This window comes from Asparagus officinalis, chromosome 8 (genome assembly GCF_001876935.1).
Source record: "Asparagus officinalis chromosome 8, Aspof.V1, whole genome shotgun sequence".
In the NCBI taxonomy this organism is placed as follows: Eukaryota; Viridiplantae; Streptophyta; class Magnoliopsida; order Asparagales; family Asparagaceae; genus Asparagus; species Asparagus officinalis.
This window is the reverse complement of record NC_033801.1, coordinates 63,075,100-63,091,063: the sequence shown is the minus strand read 5'-3', so window position 1 is coordinate 63,091,063 and position 15,964 is coordinate 63,075,100. Positions and strand designations below refer to the sequence as shown.

General features: G+C 33.0%; 1 protein-coding gene across 1 annotated transcript; it reads left to right on the top strand.

Moving 5' to 3' along the window:
• On the top strand, positions 5,693-14,085 carry LOC109822477 (50S ribosomal protein L21, chloroplastic). Its single transcript, XM_020388677.1, has 5 exons — positions 5,693-5,712; positions 7,661-7,741; positions 13,346-13,447; positions 13,526-13,600; positions 13,744-14,085. The coding sequence occupies exons 1-5, from the start codon at positions 5,710-5,712 to the stop codon at positions 13,825-13,827; spliced, it is 345 nt and encodes a 114-aa protein (XP_020244266.1). The 5' UTR covers positions 5,693-5,709; the 3' UTR covers positions 13,828-14,085.

Here is a 15,964-nt window from a genome sequence, read left to right as displayed (position 1 = left end):
CTTTCTTATTAGAGTTTGTCACTCATTCGGAGCTACAATACTCGTCAAGAGTTATCAACCAGGCAAATCAGTTGTTTCAGCGAATTAAAATTTTCAGATCGTCAACGGAGAGCAAGTTCGACGCAAGCATTCGAAGGAAGCACTCCATCTCTACCGTGAAGAACCCTGAATTAAACAAAGGGGAGAATCTAGATCATTCTCCTCTCTTTTGTAATCAGGAAATCCAATTATAATCGAGAATTGAGAGATTTGTAAACATTCTTTTTCCTAAGCAGTTAGAGAGAATAAATCAAACGCAATTCTTTCATTATTTTCTTACTACAAAATTTTCCACAAACATATAACTTTCATAAACTATAAGGTATTTAAGTTCAATTAAGTCTATAAAGATTTAAAACTTTGTTAACCACAAATAATTGTATATGATCCTATTGATAAATAATATTCATTATGTAATATGAGGCCAGAGGCTTAGCTTATATTTATATAGTAGAAGAGGTGTGAAAAAAAATTAAAGCATCATATTTTAAATAATACCAACATTTTGAATTATTTCCTGAAGTTATATACATTACATAGAAAACTTTAGAAGAGGCTTTCGAAGGACTACTACAGAGTGTTGGACATTAGATAAATACTGGACAACTAAAATCTATGATATCATTTTGCAGAAATCGGCGATACGTAAAAAATATCAGGTGTCATATGACAACTAAAATCTATGATATCATTTTGCAGAAATCGGCGATACGTAAAAAATATCAGGTGTCATATGAGATAATATTCATACATAATATAGCATTGTAAGCTATAATCTAATATATTAATGAATTTTAAATATAAGAATTTGTATGAAAATATATGCTTAAAATGTGGAATAGCTGAGAGTGAAGAGATTTGGAAGACGAATTGTGACTTTTGTTGCTTTCGTGGGTTTCGCTTTTGGTTCCCAAACATGACCAAACCCTAGCCCATAATCAAATTAAAAATGACTCTATTTTGTCGATATCTTGAAAGGGATGTATCGGTTAACATTTTTATAACCATCAATATATTAGAAAAAAAAATCCCTAAATAAAAGAAAACAATACAGAACCATAAATATTATCAAGTAAGGTCTTTAACCTGATATATCGGCTAATATAGCGATATATCGACCGATATTTTAATACATTGCCTATAAGAGCAATATTTAAAGATAATTTAAATATAAGTTCCTTGATTTTAGATCTCCAATAATTCTATATTATTCCCTCAAAATTTTAAAATTGCTTATAATTTAAGGGACTAATATCGAGTTATTAAAATTTTGAGGGACAAAAATGTGAACAAGCCAAATTTTAAAAAAATTATTTTTTTGAAAACTCTCTCAGCTATGGGGATTGTTTCAAAAAACCCACTCAATTGATTTAATTTGGCAAAACATCCTAACTATAAGGGTGTTATAGATAGCCCCTCTTAACTTTGGTACGATTTAGGAAAAAACCTCTTGACTATGGCGTAACTCATAAACACTTCTCTGATCTTTTACACTTCTCTCAACAAAACCCCTTAATGCGGTTACTTGAATATGTGATTTGGAGAAAATACCATATTGAAGAAAGCTATTTTAGTTAAAAACTCTCAACCTATAATAAAAGGATCACGACCAATTTATAATTCTTTTTTCTTCTATATCTCCTCTTTTTCTTTAATCTAGCAAAAACTAAGCTAATTCTTTTATGGTTGAGGGATATTTTGGACTTTCCAAATTAAATACTTGTCATATAATAGATTAAACTCAATGATATTAGTTCTGAGCAGTTAAGTGAGAAAATTTTATAGGATTAAATTAAAGAATTGAAGTTGAGAAAGGTTATCTACAACACCCTAATTTTGACGAAGATTTACTTAGTTTCAAGTTAACAATTTTCGTGGCCAAATGCCTGAATTCGAGGTTTGTCACTCATGTCCCTTTAGTGTCCTACTAACTTGGAGACTAGATATGGTAGGGGACCCAGTTCACCCATGGTTTACTTGTTAATGTGGGGGGCTCGAACTCAGGTCTTGGCTGGGGATCCTTCTGCCTTACTAGGCTTCCCTCATATCCAAAAATAAAGTTGAGGGGGTTTTTTTTGACATTGACCCCCATAGCTAAGAGGGAGTTTTCTAAAATTAACTTAAAACGTAACTTAAGGCACATGTGACTTCAATCTTATAAAAGTAATTTTTATGTCAAGTATATCACTCTATGAACTGATTTGGGTTATGTATCTTAAAATTATCCTATACATCAACTCTGAAAATCTTTTGCTATAAGAATCTCTAAGAGAAATTTAATCTTTATTTGTGAAGGGTATGTAATCCTTCTGATTCACCTTGTCTTTCATGATTTGTAATAAACTATTGGACAAAATAAATTAAATTGTTCATTTTTATAGTTCACACCTTCTTATAAGTTTATGAAGCACGTAGCTTAATTTGGTATGAGTATTGTTGCGGATAATGGATTCTTATAACTCTCAACCTAAATTTTTGAATATTGTTTGACATTGGATAAATTTGAATTATTTGTTAAAATACAATCCATAGTGCATAATAATTATAAATCATTCTCATATTATATTTTATAATTTTATGAAACTAGAGAGTAATCGTTTTGACAAATCAATTAATTAGTTGGGAAGATGTAGAAAGACTACATATCTGATTTTGAAATTGATCATATAATTTATGTTTTTTATTGATTGAATTTGCACATTCTGACGAATAAGATTCTAGAAAAAAGTTTTTGAATATCTATAATACTTGGTCGTCGGATAAACAACAAGTGGAAGTAAACAACAGGTGAAAGTGATTTCTTTATAGTTAAACAAAATCCTATATGACCAGATAAAACCTACCATTTTACTTTGATGAATTCAAGAATTTATTTTTATCATTAATAATAATAGTTTTTTATATTTGTCCCTTACATTATTAATATTTTTTAAATTATTAAATTACTCTTAAGTCATTAATATTTTAAGACTTTTTTCTGTGGAAGGCAAAATGTTAAAACCAACAAAATATTATGCATGAAAATATCCAAAATTGTTTAATATATTACGACAATCATAAACGTTTTTTTGCAAACATGTTATAGTGAATAAATAAACTTAAAATAAATAATTTAGATATTTGACCACGTACAGTGCACATGCATTTCACCTAGTAAGGATAAATATATAAGTTGTCAAACATGCTCTTTAACACTTTGAACTTATCTACACTTATCTTTTATGCTAATTACACGAAGTCACGCAATGCATTTTGCAAGCCACAACTAGCAAACAATCCTTCTCTTGAGACACTTCGTCCCCATCCTTACATGTTAGTTTAAGATGGCCAATAGGCAATAACCATCACGTTTGTAGCTAAGGCTCACTATACTCTGTCTCCTTAATTAAGAATGTATATACTTTGGAAGTTGTGGCACGTACACTGCAGGTGCATATACGCGCTCAGTGGCAGATTCAGAATTTCTAAAAATTAGTGTCACAACATAAATAATGGTTAGAAAAATTTATATATGTCCACCAAAGAGTTTTCAATTGTGAGCAAAAAATCAAGTCTGCAACGAGATCAAACAATCTCAATCCTAGAAACCCCAAAAAAAACCCTAAACTCAATACATAAAATAACATTAATAACTTAAAATATAAATTTGTAGCATGCAATCCCAACATGAGGCTCAAAGTCATCAAAGAGGAGGGACGTTAGATGACTTCACATCTTTGTGGGTTGAGTAATGTTACCACCACAGTAGGTTGAGTACTGTTACCATCACAATGTAAATAATCTAGTCCCTCGGCTAGCCACTGCTGTCTTGTATCTCTTTCCCCAACTAGTAATTCTCTAATCTTCTTTATGACCATAAAATTTTATACAATTAATGACTCATTAGGTTATTTAGTGGAGTTGGGATGATTTGCAGTTGGGCAATAAGTTGTGCTAGGGTGAGGTTTTTCTTTAATTATTAATGGGCTTAGGTGTTTAGGATTTTAGGTGGTGTCAGGTGACAGCACTTTGCTCTAAGTAGATCGGTCGTTGTACAGGTTGCATGCACAACGGTATAGGAGAACCATGAGACTATTTTTCGAGTATGAATATAGGTAAATATTTTCACCGATATTAGTATAAGCAATGCTTGAATTTATATTTGCTTTTTTTCACCTATATTAGAACTATGTTTTTTTTTGAATATAGGTAAATATAGGTAAAAATTCGTTGAATCGTGGAGGGTATCCCGCCATTAACCAGCTGCACCAAGAGATACTTTTAGAGGGGCGAAATCTACTCGATCTTTAAGGACAGTGCATTCACTTACCTTGATCACACCGAGAGAAGTTTCCTTTCATCTTGAAAGCTTATTTTCAGTTTCATGGTAGTAATTCTAGTTAGTTTTTCCAACAAACGGTCTCGAGGCTCTAACAACTTTGGTGATGTGGTAGTGTCGGACGATCCCATCACTTTGGATAACGACCTTCTCTCTCACCTTGCATTGGATGTACTTGTACGGGTGCCATTGAGATTTTTTTAATAGTCAATAATTGATCATCTTCATGTCTATTTCAATACTCGTATTCATATCCAATGTGTGGTGGTGTGCTTTGTAATTTCTAGAGAAAAATTGCAAAATAGACTGTTTTTGCTAATTATTTAGCAAAATAGACCATTTTGCTAAATAATTAGCAAAATAGACTTCTTTTTGGCCAACAGGCCAAAAAGAGGTCTATTTTACAAAACAGTTCAGAAAACATACGGGACTAGTAGTCCCGTATGTTTTAATCACGGATTAGTAAAATTTTCTACTCATAAAACATACGGGACTACTAGTCCCGTATGTTTTCTGAGTCACTAATCCGTGATTAGTTGGCTCTAAACATACGGGACTAGTAGTCCCGTATGTTTTCTGAGCCTTGTTTTTTAAAATCGACCTCTTTTTTTCAAAAGAGGTCTATTTTGCTAATTATTTTACAAAGTGGTCTATTTCGCTATGTATTTCATAAAAATGGTCTATTTTGCAAATTTTCCCTAATTTCTATAAATCGTTACTCTGCTGCGGCTGATGTACACGTGACGGTGAGCCGAGCTCGCCCGTGGCTTTACCTCAGAATTGGGCCTTGGGCTTATCGCGGAAGCCGTCTAATAACTCAAAAGTTCAAAAAAGCCTCTATTTGGGTCAAGGCCAGCCCAGGGGAGTGATAGGATAGGGGGGAGGATAAGGTGAAGAAAAAAGCCTGTGTTACTTCACTCGGTTGGATATTGGCGTCGGAAGAGGGAGGGAGGTGGGGGGGAGCGGTAGAGTCGACGCACATGGCCTCTTCTTCTTTGAGCCTGAACATGATGATGAGCACCGCTCGGTTGTTTTCTTCTTCACCGCCGCCGCCGCCTCGGTTCCCATCCTCCAAATCCTTATTCTCTTCTTCTTCTTCCAAGCTCTCCTTTCCTCCCAAATTAGACTTCCGCTTGCCGTCGCCCATAAGGCGTCGGCGCGTGAAGAGAGTCGACGGAGAATCGCTGGGGTTCGGACCCTCCGCCCCGTCGAGGCCCAACTCGCGCCGGGGGGGACCCAAAAGCCGAAGATGTGTTTGCCGTTGTAATGGTGACGTTTCTTAACCCGTTATCGCTAAAATTATAACACAAACACACGCTTGGAAACTATCTGAAGATGTGTTTGCCGTTGTAATGGTGACATTTTTTTTTTTTTTTGCCCTCTTAAATTTGATAAATTCTGACTATGCCGTTATCGTTAATTAATCTTTCATTAAGTAAATATAACCCCTTAAATAATTATAATTATCAGTATTTAAAAATAATAAAGTAAAATAATTTATATAATAAGCATACACAATTATTAGTAGTAACCAATTAAACTGTTATAATAATTGTTTATGAATTATAATCAATAAATAAATAATAGTATAAATAGAATAGTATATTGCTAAATACTATAAAGAATTATACTATAATTCAATGAGCAATAAAATAAATAGAATAAATTTTGAACGGCATAAATAGTGTAGTTATTTTAATAATATCACATAAATTACGAATTACACTATTTATGTAGTATTATACTATTAAATAAATTAAGTAAATAATTAATATTATTTTTATAGTATTTTCTCAAAGATTATTATATGATACTGAATAATTTGTACTTGGTAACGATTGAAACTAACCTTTTTACAAAAAACTTATTTAATATTAATAATAGTACTATTAATTATTAATTGTAGTATAATAAAAGTTTATAAAATATCTATAGTACTAAATCTTTAAGAGCATAATTTAAAAAAATTAAATTAGATAAATTTTTTATAGTATATAGATAGTATAATTAGTTTAATAGTGTTACTTGAACTAAGAATTATAATATTAAATAAGGTAAATTACAGTAAACCCCCATGAACTTTCAACATTTTGCAGTAAATAGACCATGTGAACTTTAGAAATTACACTAAACCTCCAATAACTTTCGTAGAAATCCCCCAATGTCTTTTAGGTAAGTTACACCAAACCCCCAATAAATCTCAAAATGGCTTTTTATGCCATTTTTTGGTTCTAATTTATAGGGTTTATCTGTAAAATTTAGAAAGTTATCGGGGCTCTTCTTTGAAACAGAAAAGTCATTAGGGGCTTAGTGTAATTTTGAAAGTTCATATGGGCTAAACGTTCATAAAAGTTTAGTGTAATTCACCCTATTAAATAAATGTATCGAGAAATAAATATTGCAATATGTTGTAAGTATAAGTGTAACTATTTAGGGGGCATCAGGAAAAAGCTGACAAAATTAATGCAGCTTAGTTAATTTAGAGAGTTAATAACTTTAAAGTTTTAGGGACATATTTAAGAGAACATATAGAATTGGTAGTTTTATTTAAGAATAGTTTTAGATTTGGGGACTTATTTAAGAAAAGGTTAACACTGGGCGATCATTATAAGAAAAACATTCAATTACAATAACTACACAATAATAATTTATTTATACATTTTTTAAAGCAATCTTATTATACAATTTTATTTATTAACATGGTTTTACTATTTAGTAAAGAATTCAAAACTTAAAACATGTTCGTTCATGTGCAAAGCGCGTACATTATACTAGTAATAATTAAATAAAGATTCTACCTTTTCTAATTCATGCAGCTCTTTTAAGTAGTTCCATAATTGCTAACCACTTTAATTTTCCTATATTATCTTTCTTATACTGAACTTTTTTTTTGAAAATCTTGAAATTTGATTTTATACGGTTTAGCATCTCAACACATTTGCTTCTCAATTTTGTAATTGTTGATGAATTGCAATCTGTATATAACCTCTTAACTCGAATTTTCCCTTAGGAATAAGTTTTAACTCAATTTGTTGTGAAACAACATTGTACATTGTCGCTTGTTAAGCTTTTAGTCTCCTTTCTAAGCTCAACTTCGCCTTGATCTTTGTGCTTTCTCGCAGTTTGGTTTTGTTTCATGCACAATGTACACACTTCTCCAGCAGAATTTCAAGCTCTTTTGAAATTTAAGCTTTGTTAACATGTTCTCTCCTAATTTTTTCCAATTTTGGGTTATTCATGTTCTCAGTTGTTTGCAACATTGAATTTTGTCTTGACTTTTGTGATCTGCTTCCCCTCTATCAGATAGGGTCCCGACAATACATTGTTTTTCCAGGACGTTTTATCTACACACAGAGGCTGAAAGGCGCTAATGTGAATGATAAGGTATGTGGCTAATACTTTTTTTTTCTTAACTGTGTTTGTGAGCTCCAGTTAAATTTGTCATCTAAGTTTACTGGATGGACAATTGGATATGCTGATTGTTATCTGTTGCTGATCTAGGAATTTGATTATGGGGAAAATGTTGTAATTCAAAGATTGAACTCCGGATATACACTTGTTCTTTGTGAATGCCTATTCTAAAATGAAAGTTGATGTAAAACAGGCCCGCACTGTTCCTTTCATGATTGCTAGATGTTTAGTTTCTGTCTAAGTTACTTGGAAATAAGTTTGGGTATCAGTACAAGTGTGGGTGGGACACAGTAAAGTCCCTAAAATATGGAGTATGGGGACACAACTGTACATACATATATACATATATACATATATACATACATAAACACACATATACATGCATACGTACATGCATATATATTATACATACATATACTTACATACATAACTGAAATTTCTTTCACATTTTCAACTTCTTTTGCTATATTGATTATTATAAATTGGAGACTGCTTGGTTTTTAATAGGCATCCAAATGACCCTTGAAAATCTTAGTTTTGAACTTTGGAATGGGTCGAATCATATCTAACCAATTCTACCGAGTTTTAAGAAATGGATGTGAAGTGTAGTATATATGTCCAAGAAGTGTATAACAAGTGATCTAGATAAAAACATACTAGTTTTTAGGCCCATACAAAGCACGGATTGTAATTAGAAATCTCTAATCAATATTAATTTTTATGACAATGTATTTAGACCCGTGAAAAGCACAAATTATTGGACACAAGAACATTTCCAATGACTTGAGAGGTTGAGGGATTTATTTCAAAACATGAAAAAGTAAATAGATAATATCGAAAAATTCCTTGCGAAGCTATAATAACTATAATCTGACGGAAAATTCCTTGTGAAACTACAATAACCATGATCTGACTAAACACGATGCAACAAAAATCACTATCATGAATAAAACTACAATCTCCTCTAAACATCTAATAACAAAATATCAAACTATGATACCTCACAAAAGTTAGGTGATTAAACAATAATCAAAAGCAATCATGAACAATATTGACCTTCCACAAGCTATTAAATTTAACCTTACAAATAACTCATGAACCCAAATACTCAAAGATCTAAGCAAGACAATAGAGATTTTATAGTCACCAACAATCACAGATAAGGAAAAAAAAATCTGAAATAGAGAGAAAAACTCTGAAATAGAATAAATATGGAAAAGTAATTGTATGTCTTTACAATACAATAAAGATAGTGAAAGCAATTTTGTCTTGAACTACTATATGAATTTCCCACTAGTTGTATAATTGGTAAGGACACTGATGTACGAATTTTTAGGGATCATACCATGTCCTGCCAAAGTTCTAACACCATGAAGGAACACTCTAAAATTATTTAATATTTCTTTATGAGCTGGCCCTGCATGAAGCATAAACATTTCATAATTCACTTATATAATTCACGTATATCATTAGACAAATACACATTCTGCCATTACAAGTTAAGTTTATTGAATCTTAAGTCGACCTTCCCAAAGGTATAAAGTTTTGAATGCCAATAAATGCAAGGTGAGTGGTGGGATATAGTGCTATTAAAGGATAGTCCTGAGAGGGAATAACATTTTAGTTTTGATGGACACTTTAAAGTAATCTTAGAATGAAGATAGTACAAATTGGGGGGGCCATGTGCGTATGAGTTAAATATGCTTTTAATTTCATATTATTGTGCTTGAAATCAATACCAAGTAGTCCTTTACATTAGAAACCTGATACATGGATGGTTTCAATTCTAACCTGATACATGAATACCAAACAGTGGTTTACTTATCTGAAATTAAAGACTCCATAAAGTGTGAGGATTGAAGATATAACTATAATAAGCTTAATTTGTGCATCTTGATCCTTAATTACAAAAAATAAGGAAGTACATAAAATTCAGTCGTGTCTCTTAGTATTACACAATGAAATATGAGTGGATCAGCCATGTGCGTCAAATATGACCAATCTATCTTTAGTAAGTACTTAACTGAAGCTCTTTTTTGATTTTTCACATTACGAATTCGTTGAGGATTAAAAAATATCAATGATCATCTCAATATGTGCACAAAAATGGATCACAGTCACAACCTTCGGTAATTCTAGTATTTCAAAAAGATCAGCAATCATATCCTAGATAACAAGATCTGCTATATTTAAATTTTAGGATATAATAAGACATCATGTACGAGATGTAATATATAATATTTCAAAAATACTCAAAATAAGCAAAATTGCCCTTGTTGAAACAAAAAACTTAAAATGGAGCTTAATCAAGATAAATTTACTAAAAACCTAGTAAAATCACATGATAAAATTTACGACTTTAATTGAAATCTTTTTAAACATAAGACAAATAAGAAAAGAGCATGACATACAAAACATAGACTAACATATTTTTTATTGTCTCCTTACTTATATTGTTGTAAAACCGTTAATTTTACAATCACATGTTACTTGAGTAACTACAACCCATTTTGCCTAATTTTTTCTTTTGTATACAATCCAAAACATATAAATCAAGTTGAAAGGAGTGGATTGAGTAATTTGATAGCATATAATGTAATTTTGAAGGCGCTACCTTAGGTTGAATCTAAGGTGCATACACACACGCACACACATATATATATGCCAAAAACATATATATGTGTGTGTATGGGTATCCTATGTAGTGTCTATTCAATATGCCAAAAAACTAACTTTTTCCTCACTTTTCCCAAATTCAAAAAAACTGAAATTTGGTAAGAAAAGTTTGTTTCTTGCTCAATTTTGCTTTCCCGTCAACTATTTCACGCTTTGGTGTATTGAATAGAACTTCATGTGATCAAGGTTGAAAAAGGTGAAACTTTAGGATAATAAAGTGCAGATAAACCTTTTACTTCCTACACTTCTGCCAATCTTTATAGAATGCTCTCTTTGCTGAAGTTATTTTTTGAACTTTTTCATTTTTTGAACAAAAGTCTTTTTAGCAGACTATATATTGCTATATATTGCCCTTAGATTCTTCATTCTTGAAGGATTTCTTTAGCCACCTTCTTGATACCTATCATTCACAAATGTTGTTGATGTAGGGGTGCATTCGGTCTAGATACAGCTCGGATATGATACTTACCATATCTATATCCGCTTACCCATCTCGGATACGGTTCAGATGTTTTACTACAAAACCATATCTGTAACCATATCCAATCGGTTATAGATTTGAGTGATCATATCCGTATATCGGTTATAGGTTTGAGTGATCATATCCGCATCCTAATGGATACGGTTGTATCCTAATGGATATGGTTATGAATATTTCTTCAGATATGGATACGGTTGAGGACCCTATGCAGGACAACATTAACCCTTCGTCAAATGCGATTAGGATTTTATAGATTCTTTACTTTTTTCGGTAGGATTTTATTTTATATGTAATGTTCTTTTTAGTTAGGATTTCTTTAAGATTTGATGTTGAGATATCTTTCTAATTTAGTTAGGATTTTATGTGATTGTATCTTTTACTTTCGTTAGGTTTTGATTTGATTAGAATTTTATTTCCTTAAGTGTTTAGATGCTTTCTTTTCCTATAAATAAGATAAGATGTGTAATCCTCCATGATGGATAGACCTTGATTAATAAAATTTGAGTTTTGAAAACTCTCCAAAAGCATTGGAATTGCTTGTGTATGGTATGTGAAGTGGTGTGGGTGTGAAGCCTATTGTTCGGCTGTGAAGTTATCCTAGACCTCCAATTATAATACACCTTAAGTAAAACCCACTTCGCAAACATCTTAGCCATCTAGCCACTCATAAGAACCCCCACATCCAACTCAATTGAAAATGCCCAAAAAAAATCCCTAATATTCCCAAAATGAGTTTACTGTTAAAGGGTGAACAACAATACTGTTACTATTCATTGATGAACAACGTCACTATTAATGTTGGTCGATGAGCAGTACTTATTTACTGTTTAGTGCCTCCTCGATGTTGTCCATGTTCGCTAGTTGTACCACGCTGTTCAATAAGTTTCCAACGAAAGTTATCGTTAGTCCGAAGTCATGTTCAGATCGAAGCCCTCCGCCCACTCCCCGTCACTTGTCTTCTTAATTAGCAAGGAATAGTTGTGTAAATCTAATTTGGGTGTTTTGATCCCTTGAGTAATACCACTTAAGTGAATTGTCTAAGGAGTTGAGTTGTGTTATAGGCTAAGTGACAAGGGTATCGTTGCGAGTGCAGGTACAAAACATGACACAACAAATTTATAAAATGTAGGGTACATGGACATAGCTACACATATGTATGTACATTAACAATTTTTGTTAGGTCAATATTATTTTTTTCATTTCACGTGCTCACTGTTTTAAAAAGCCTCCCCGCCTAGTCCGCCTAGGCGTACGCCTACAAATAGGCGGTACCTAGGCCGCCTAACTAGCGCATAGCGTCTGGCGATATCTAAGCTGCTGGTCTAGGTTTTGGGAGTGATTAGGGGAGCTTGTCTTCTTATGTGGACGGTACTTTTTAGTCCTTAATCGTGATTTTCTGTGTTGCAGCCCACACGTCCTCCAAACTCCTTCAAACTCCTTTAACCTCCAAAAATGAACATCTCCACTATCTCCTGCGAACTTTAGCAAAACCTCCTCGACCATCACTTGAATGAAGAAAGAAATCCGCCTAGACACCAATCCGACACCTAAGCTTTTTATAACATTAACATTTATTATAAATTATTATAATTAAAAAATAAAAAGGAAAATATCCTAGACTCCGGGCCTCGGGTCCAACGCCTAGGACTCCTAGCGCTCTCTATAACATTCTTAGTTATTATTTTGGCTATTTAGTATTGAAGTATGCATGGTTCATTATGAAGCTAAGATTGCTATCTATTTGTTTGGCAAATTTATATGAATTTAATGCATATTTTTGTCGATTATTATAATTAAATAATTTAAAAAATAGCCAAGCACGTAGGCGTTTACGCTTTAGGCGTTGGCTCAAACGCTTAGTCCACCTAGCCTTCTGAAACATTGCACGTGCTATTAACTAAAATTCCTGTAACATTTATATGCTTCTTTCAAAATATATATCTATAAATTAGAAAATTACTCATTTTTTTAACTCGATATCCAAAAGAGCCTTTATAATCATACTTTTAAATCGGATACGGACTGAAACAACCAGAATATGTCCCACAAATTTCAAGAATTGCATATAAAGTGTAGGATATAGGCCCATGTAGTATATGTCAAGTATTTTAATTAAAACATGTATTAAAAAATTGAGTACACATTTGAATAATTGTATGTAAGGAGTGTCCATTGAAGTTTCGGTGTTAGGTACACTGGAATGACACGGATACAAATAGTTAGTACCCATTCATCATAGGTTATAGGGTTTTTACCTTTGTCCTCCTGTAGTTGGCATGCATCAGCAGGATAATAGTGGTCATTCATTGGTCTAAAGAAATCTATATTTAATTATAGTGTATATTGTAGTCTCATTTTTATGGTGAACTTAATCTGCTTAATATCTGAAACGCTTAATCAAGTTCTCACTTCCCTCGCAGATAATCTTGAGCAAAGTCTTGCTTGTTGGAACTAGAACAAAAGCATATATTGGACAGCCCGTAGTAACTAATGCTGCAGTACATGCTGTGGTTGAAGAGCAGGTATCATTCGTCATTGTTTACTGTGGTTTAAGATGCAAAAACCCTCTTAGAGTTTAGTTTCCTCGAATTTCTGTGTAGGGACTGGACAAAAAAGTGATCGTTTTCAAGTACAAGAAGAAAAAGAACTACCGGAGGAACATAGGTCATAGGCAGGTAGACCACTGACTGGTTTGCTTCTCTTTTCCTGCTTTTCTTTTCTTCTCTCTTTCTGTTGGTTTTTGTGTGTGGGTGTGGGTGTGTGGTTTTGGGTGGGGGGAAGGATGGTTGCAACATTCATTGATGTTGATCTTTTGCAGCCAAACACAAGGATCAGGATAACTGGCATCTCCGGTTACGAGGATTTTCCAGCTGAAACAATGTCTGAAAAAATTCTTGCATAGATGGAGGAGTCTGCTTATCGTTGGGGTTCGTGTAATGCATGCGGAGCTGGATAACTTAAAACGTGCGATGTAGGTGAAGTTTTGTAAAGTTCATCCAGTTACAGGCTCTGTGTAGATGATTTTCCATTGAGATCTTGGCCAATTTACTCTTTAACCTTTTTCCATGGTGCTATCAATCTATCAAATGTTTATTTTTGTTTGAAATTCAGAACCTATCTACCTATCTGTTTGGATGAAGTTTTGCATCTTTGATTTGAATGTTCAAAGTTTCCGGCACATTTAATAATCATTTATTTAGACAGACGTTTTTTACTTCATCTTATTTAGGCTGGGGGGGCTCAAAAGAGCCTGAAAGACATAAACACCCACTTGATTTGGATCCAAATTATTTAACCATTTTCCCTTCACCGTCCCAATGTAGCACTAAACTTGCTCCTAAACACCCACCAGGTATTCAAACCGGACGTCCGATATTTGTTTAAATACCGTCCGTACCTTGACCTGCATACAAAATAGTGCAATTTATTGCATCACACTCCAAAGCCTGTACTTACGACTCCAGGGCATAAACAATAGCTTTTCTTCAATAAATTTGTTGTTCACAATGGTTTGGACGCTTGTCATTTTGTCGTCATTAATGGAACACAAAATTTGGAACAAGAACAAAAAGAATCAAACTATGTAATTTCTGTATGACCTTGAAAAGTATAAACAGGTCAAGCAAGTTCTAAGGCGTACACGCGCACACACACTCACACATATATATACATGTAGGTAGGTAGGTATGTATGTATGTATTAAAGTATACACATACCTAAATCTTCCTTTTAACTGTAAATGCACATAAGTTACATTATATTAAGCATATCCACAGGTTATTAATTAAGTGAATGAAAAAAAAGATTCAGTAATGATTAAAACTTTATTACTTGTAAACAGTTTTGGATATGTTTAAAAGCTAATATTTCTATGGCGATGATGCATCATATGGCTCTGTTGCACAATTAAGTTAAGGTATACTTGGTATTGTTTGGGCCAAGGATAGTCGGGAAAATGATCGTCTTTGTAGAGTTGTATGAGCTTTAGGGTTCAAATTTGAAAGAAAAAGAAATTAGCTTGTAACCTGATGATCTGGGTTTCCCATTTTCCCATTGTTACTCACCTTGTCATACATTTCTCTCACAACATGCTTGTGTGCCTTGGTTGATCTTTAGGGTTGCATCATAAAATTTTGGCAGCGTACGTGCAATCTTATTAATTTTTTTCGCTTTTTTTTTTTTTTTTTTTTGTTGCCCTATTGAAGGAAGATAGCTTTGTATGTTCTTGAGCAAAATTAGTGTTTGCCTGTTTAGAGTAGTTTACTCTTCTTTATCTGGGGGGGTTTGAAGTGCTAATCTTTGGTTGCTTTGATCTTCTCCATTCGTTTTTACCTGATGCTGCTGATTGCTAAAATGGTCACTCCATTTGCTCGGAAAGTCCACAAAGTAAACAGATTACCAGGGTTAAAATTTTATTTTTACCCCTCTAGATTCTCTAGGCTAGCAAATTCAAGTTTTCATTAGATAAACAGTAGTTAGTGGAGTGTTTTCTGTGGAGAATCATGTTCCTGTTTTATCGTATCAAACCCGTTAACAATACCATTTGTTACTCTAGCGCGTATATTAGATCACTCACACTGAGTTGCTGTAATCAGACACAGAAAAAAACTTGTTTAATTCTTTTGTAGAGCTCATTTAAATTCTTCCATTTTTAAAAAAAAAAGTTTATTGGTGCTTGATTATTGATTCTACTCTAATTAGAAATGCTTATAGATGATGGTGGCTGTGCTAAATTGCCTGTGTGTAGCAAATTGATTTCAGATAATCTCTCTCAGGGCTTTATAGTCGTAGACAGAGATTTTGTGGTAACGTACAATCTTTCAGGGGATTATATGTGAAGCAGGGACTTTTACATACAGCATGAAGATAGACTTCTTGTTTTTCTCATCCAACATGTCGTGGCGGTTGACGTTCTTGATTTCCTGTCAGTTTCTGCTCGTGGCTGTTAATTTTATTGATGCAATAGTAGTTGATACCCAACCAGACTATAAAATGGCTTCAGTGGTAAAAGCTTAAAAAACATGCTCCCTATTTGAAGA

What these genes read in the sequence shown, in the direction of transcription:
- LOC109822477 (XM_020388677.1), top strand. An exon ending in ATGCTGTGGTTGAAGAGCAG is followed by an intron (nt 13,448 to 13,525) that starts GTATCATTCGTC and finishes ATTTCTGTGTAG; the next exon opens with GGACTGGACAAAAAAGTGAT. An exon ending in GGAACATAGGTCATAGGCAG is followed by an intron (nt 13,601 to 13,743) that starts GTAGACCACTGA and finishes GATCTTTTGCAG; the next exon opens with CCAAACACAAGGATCAGGAT.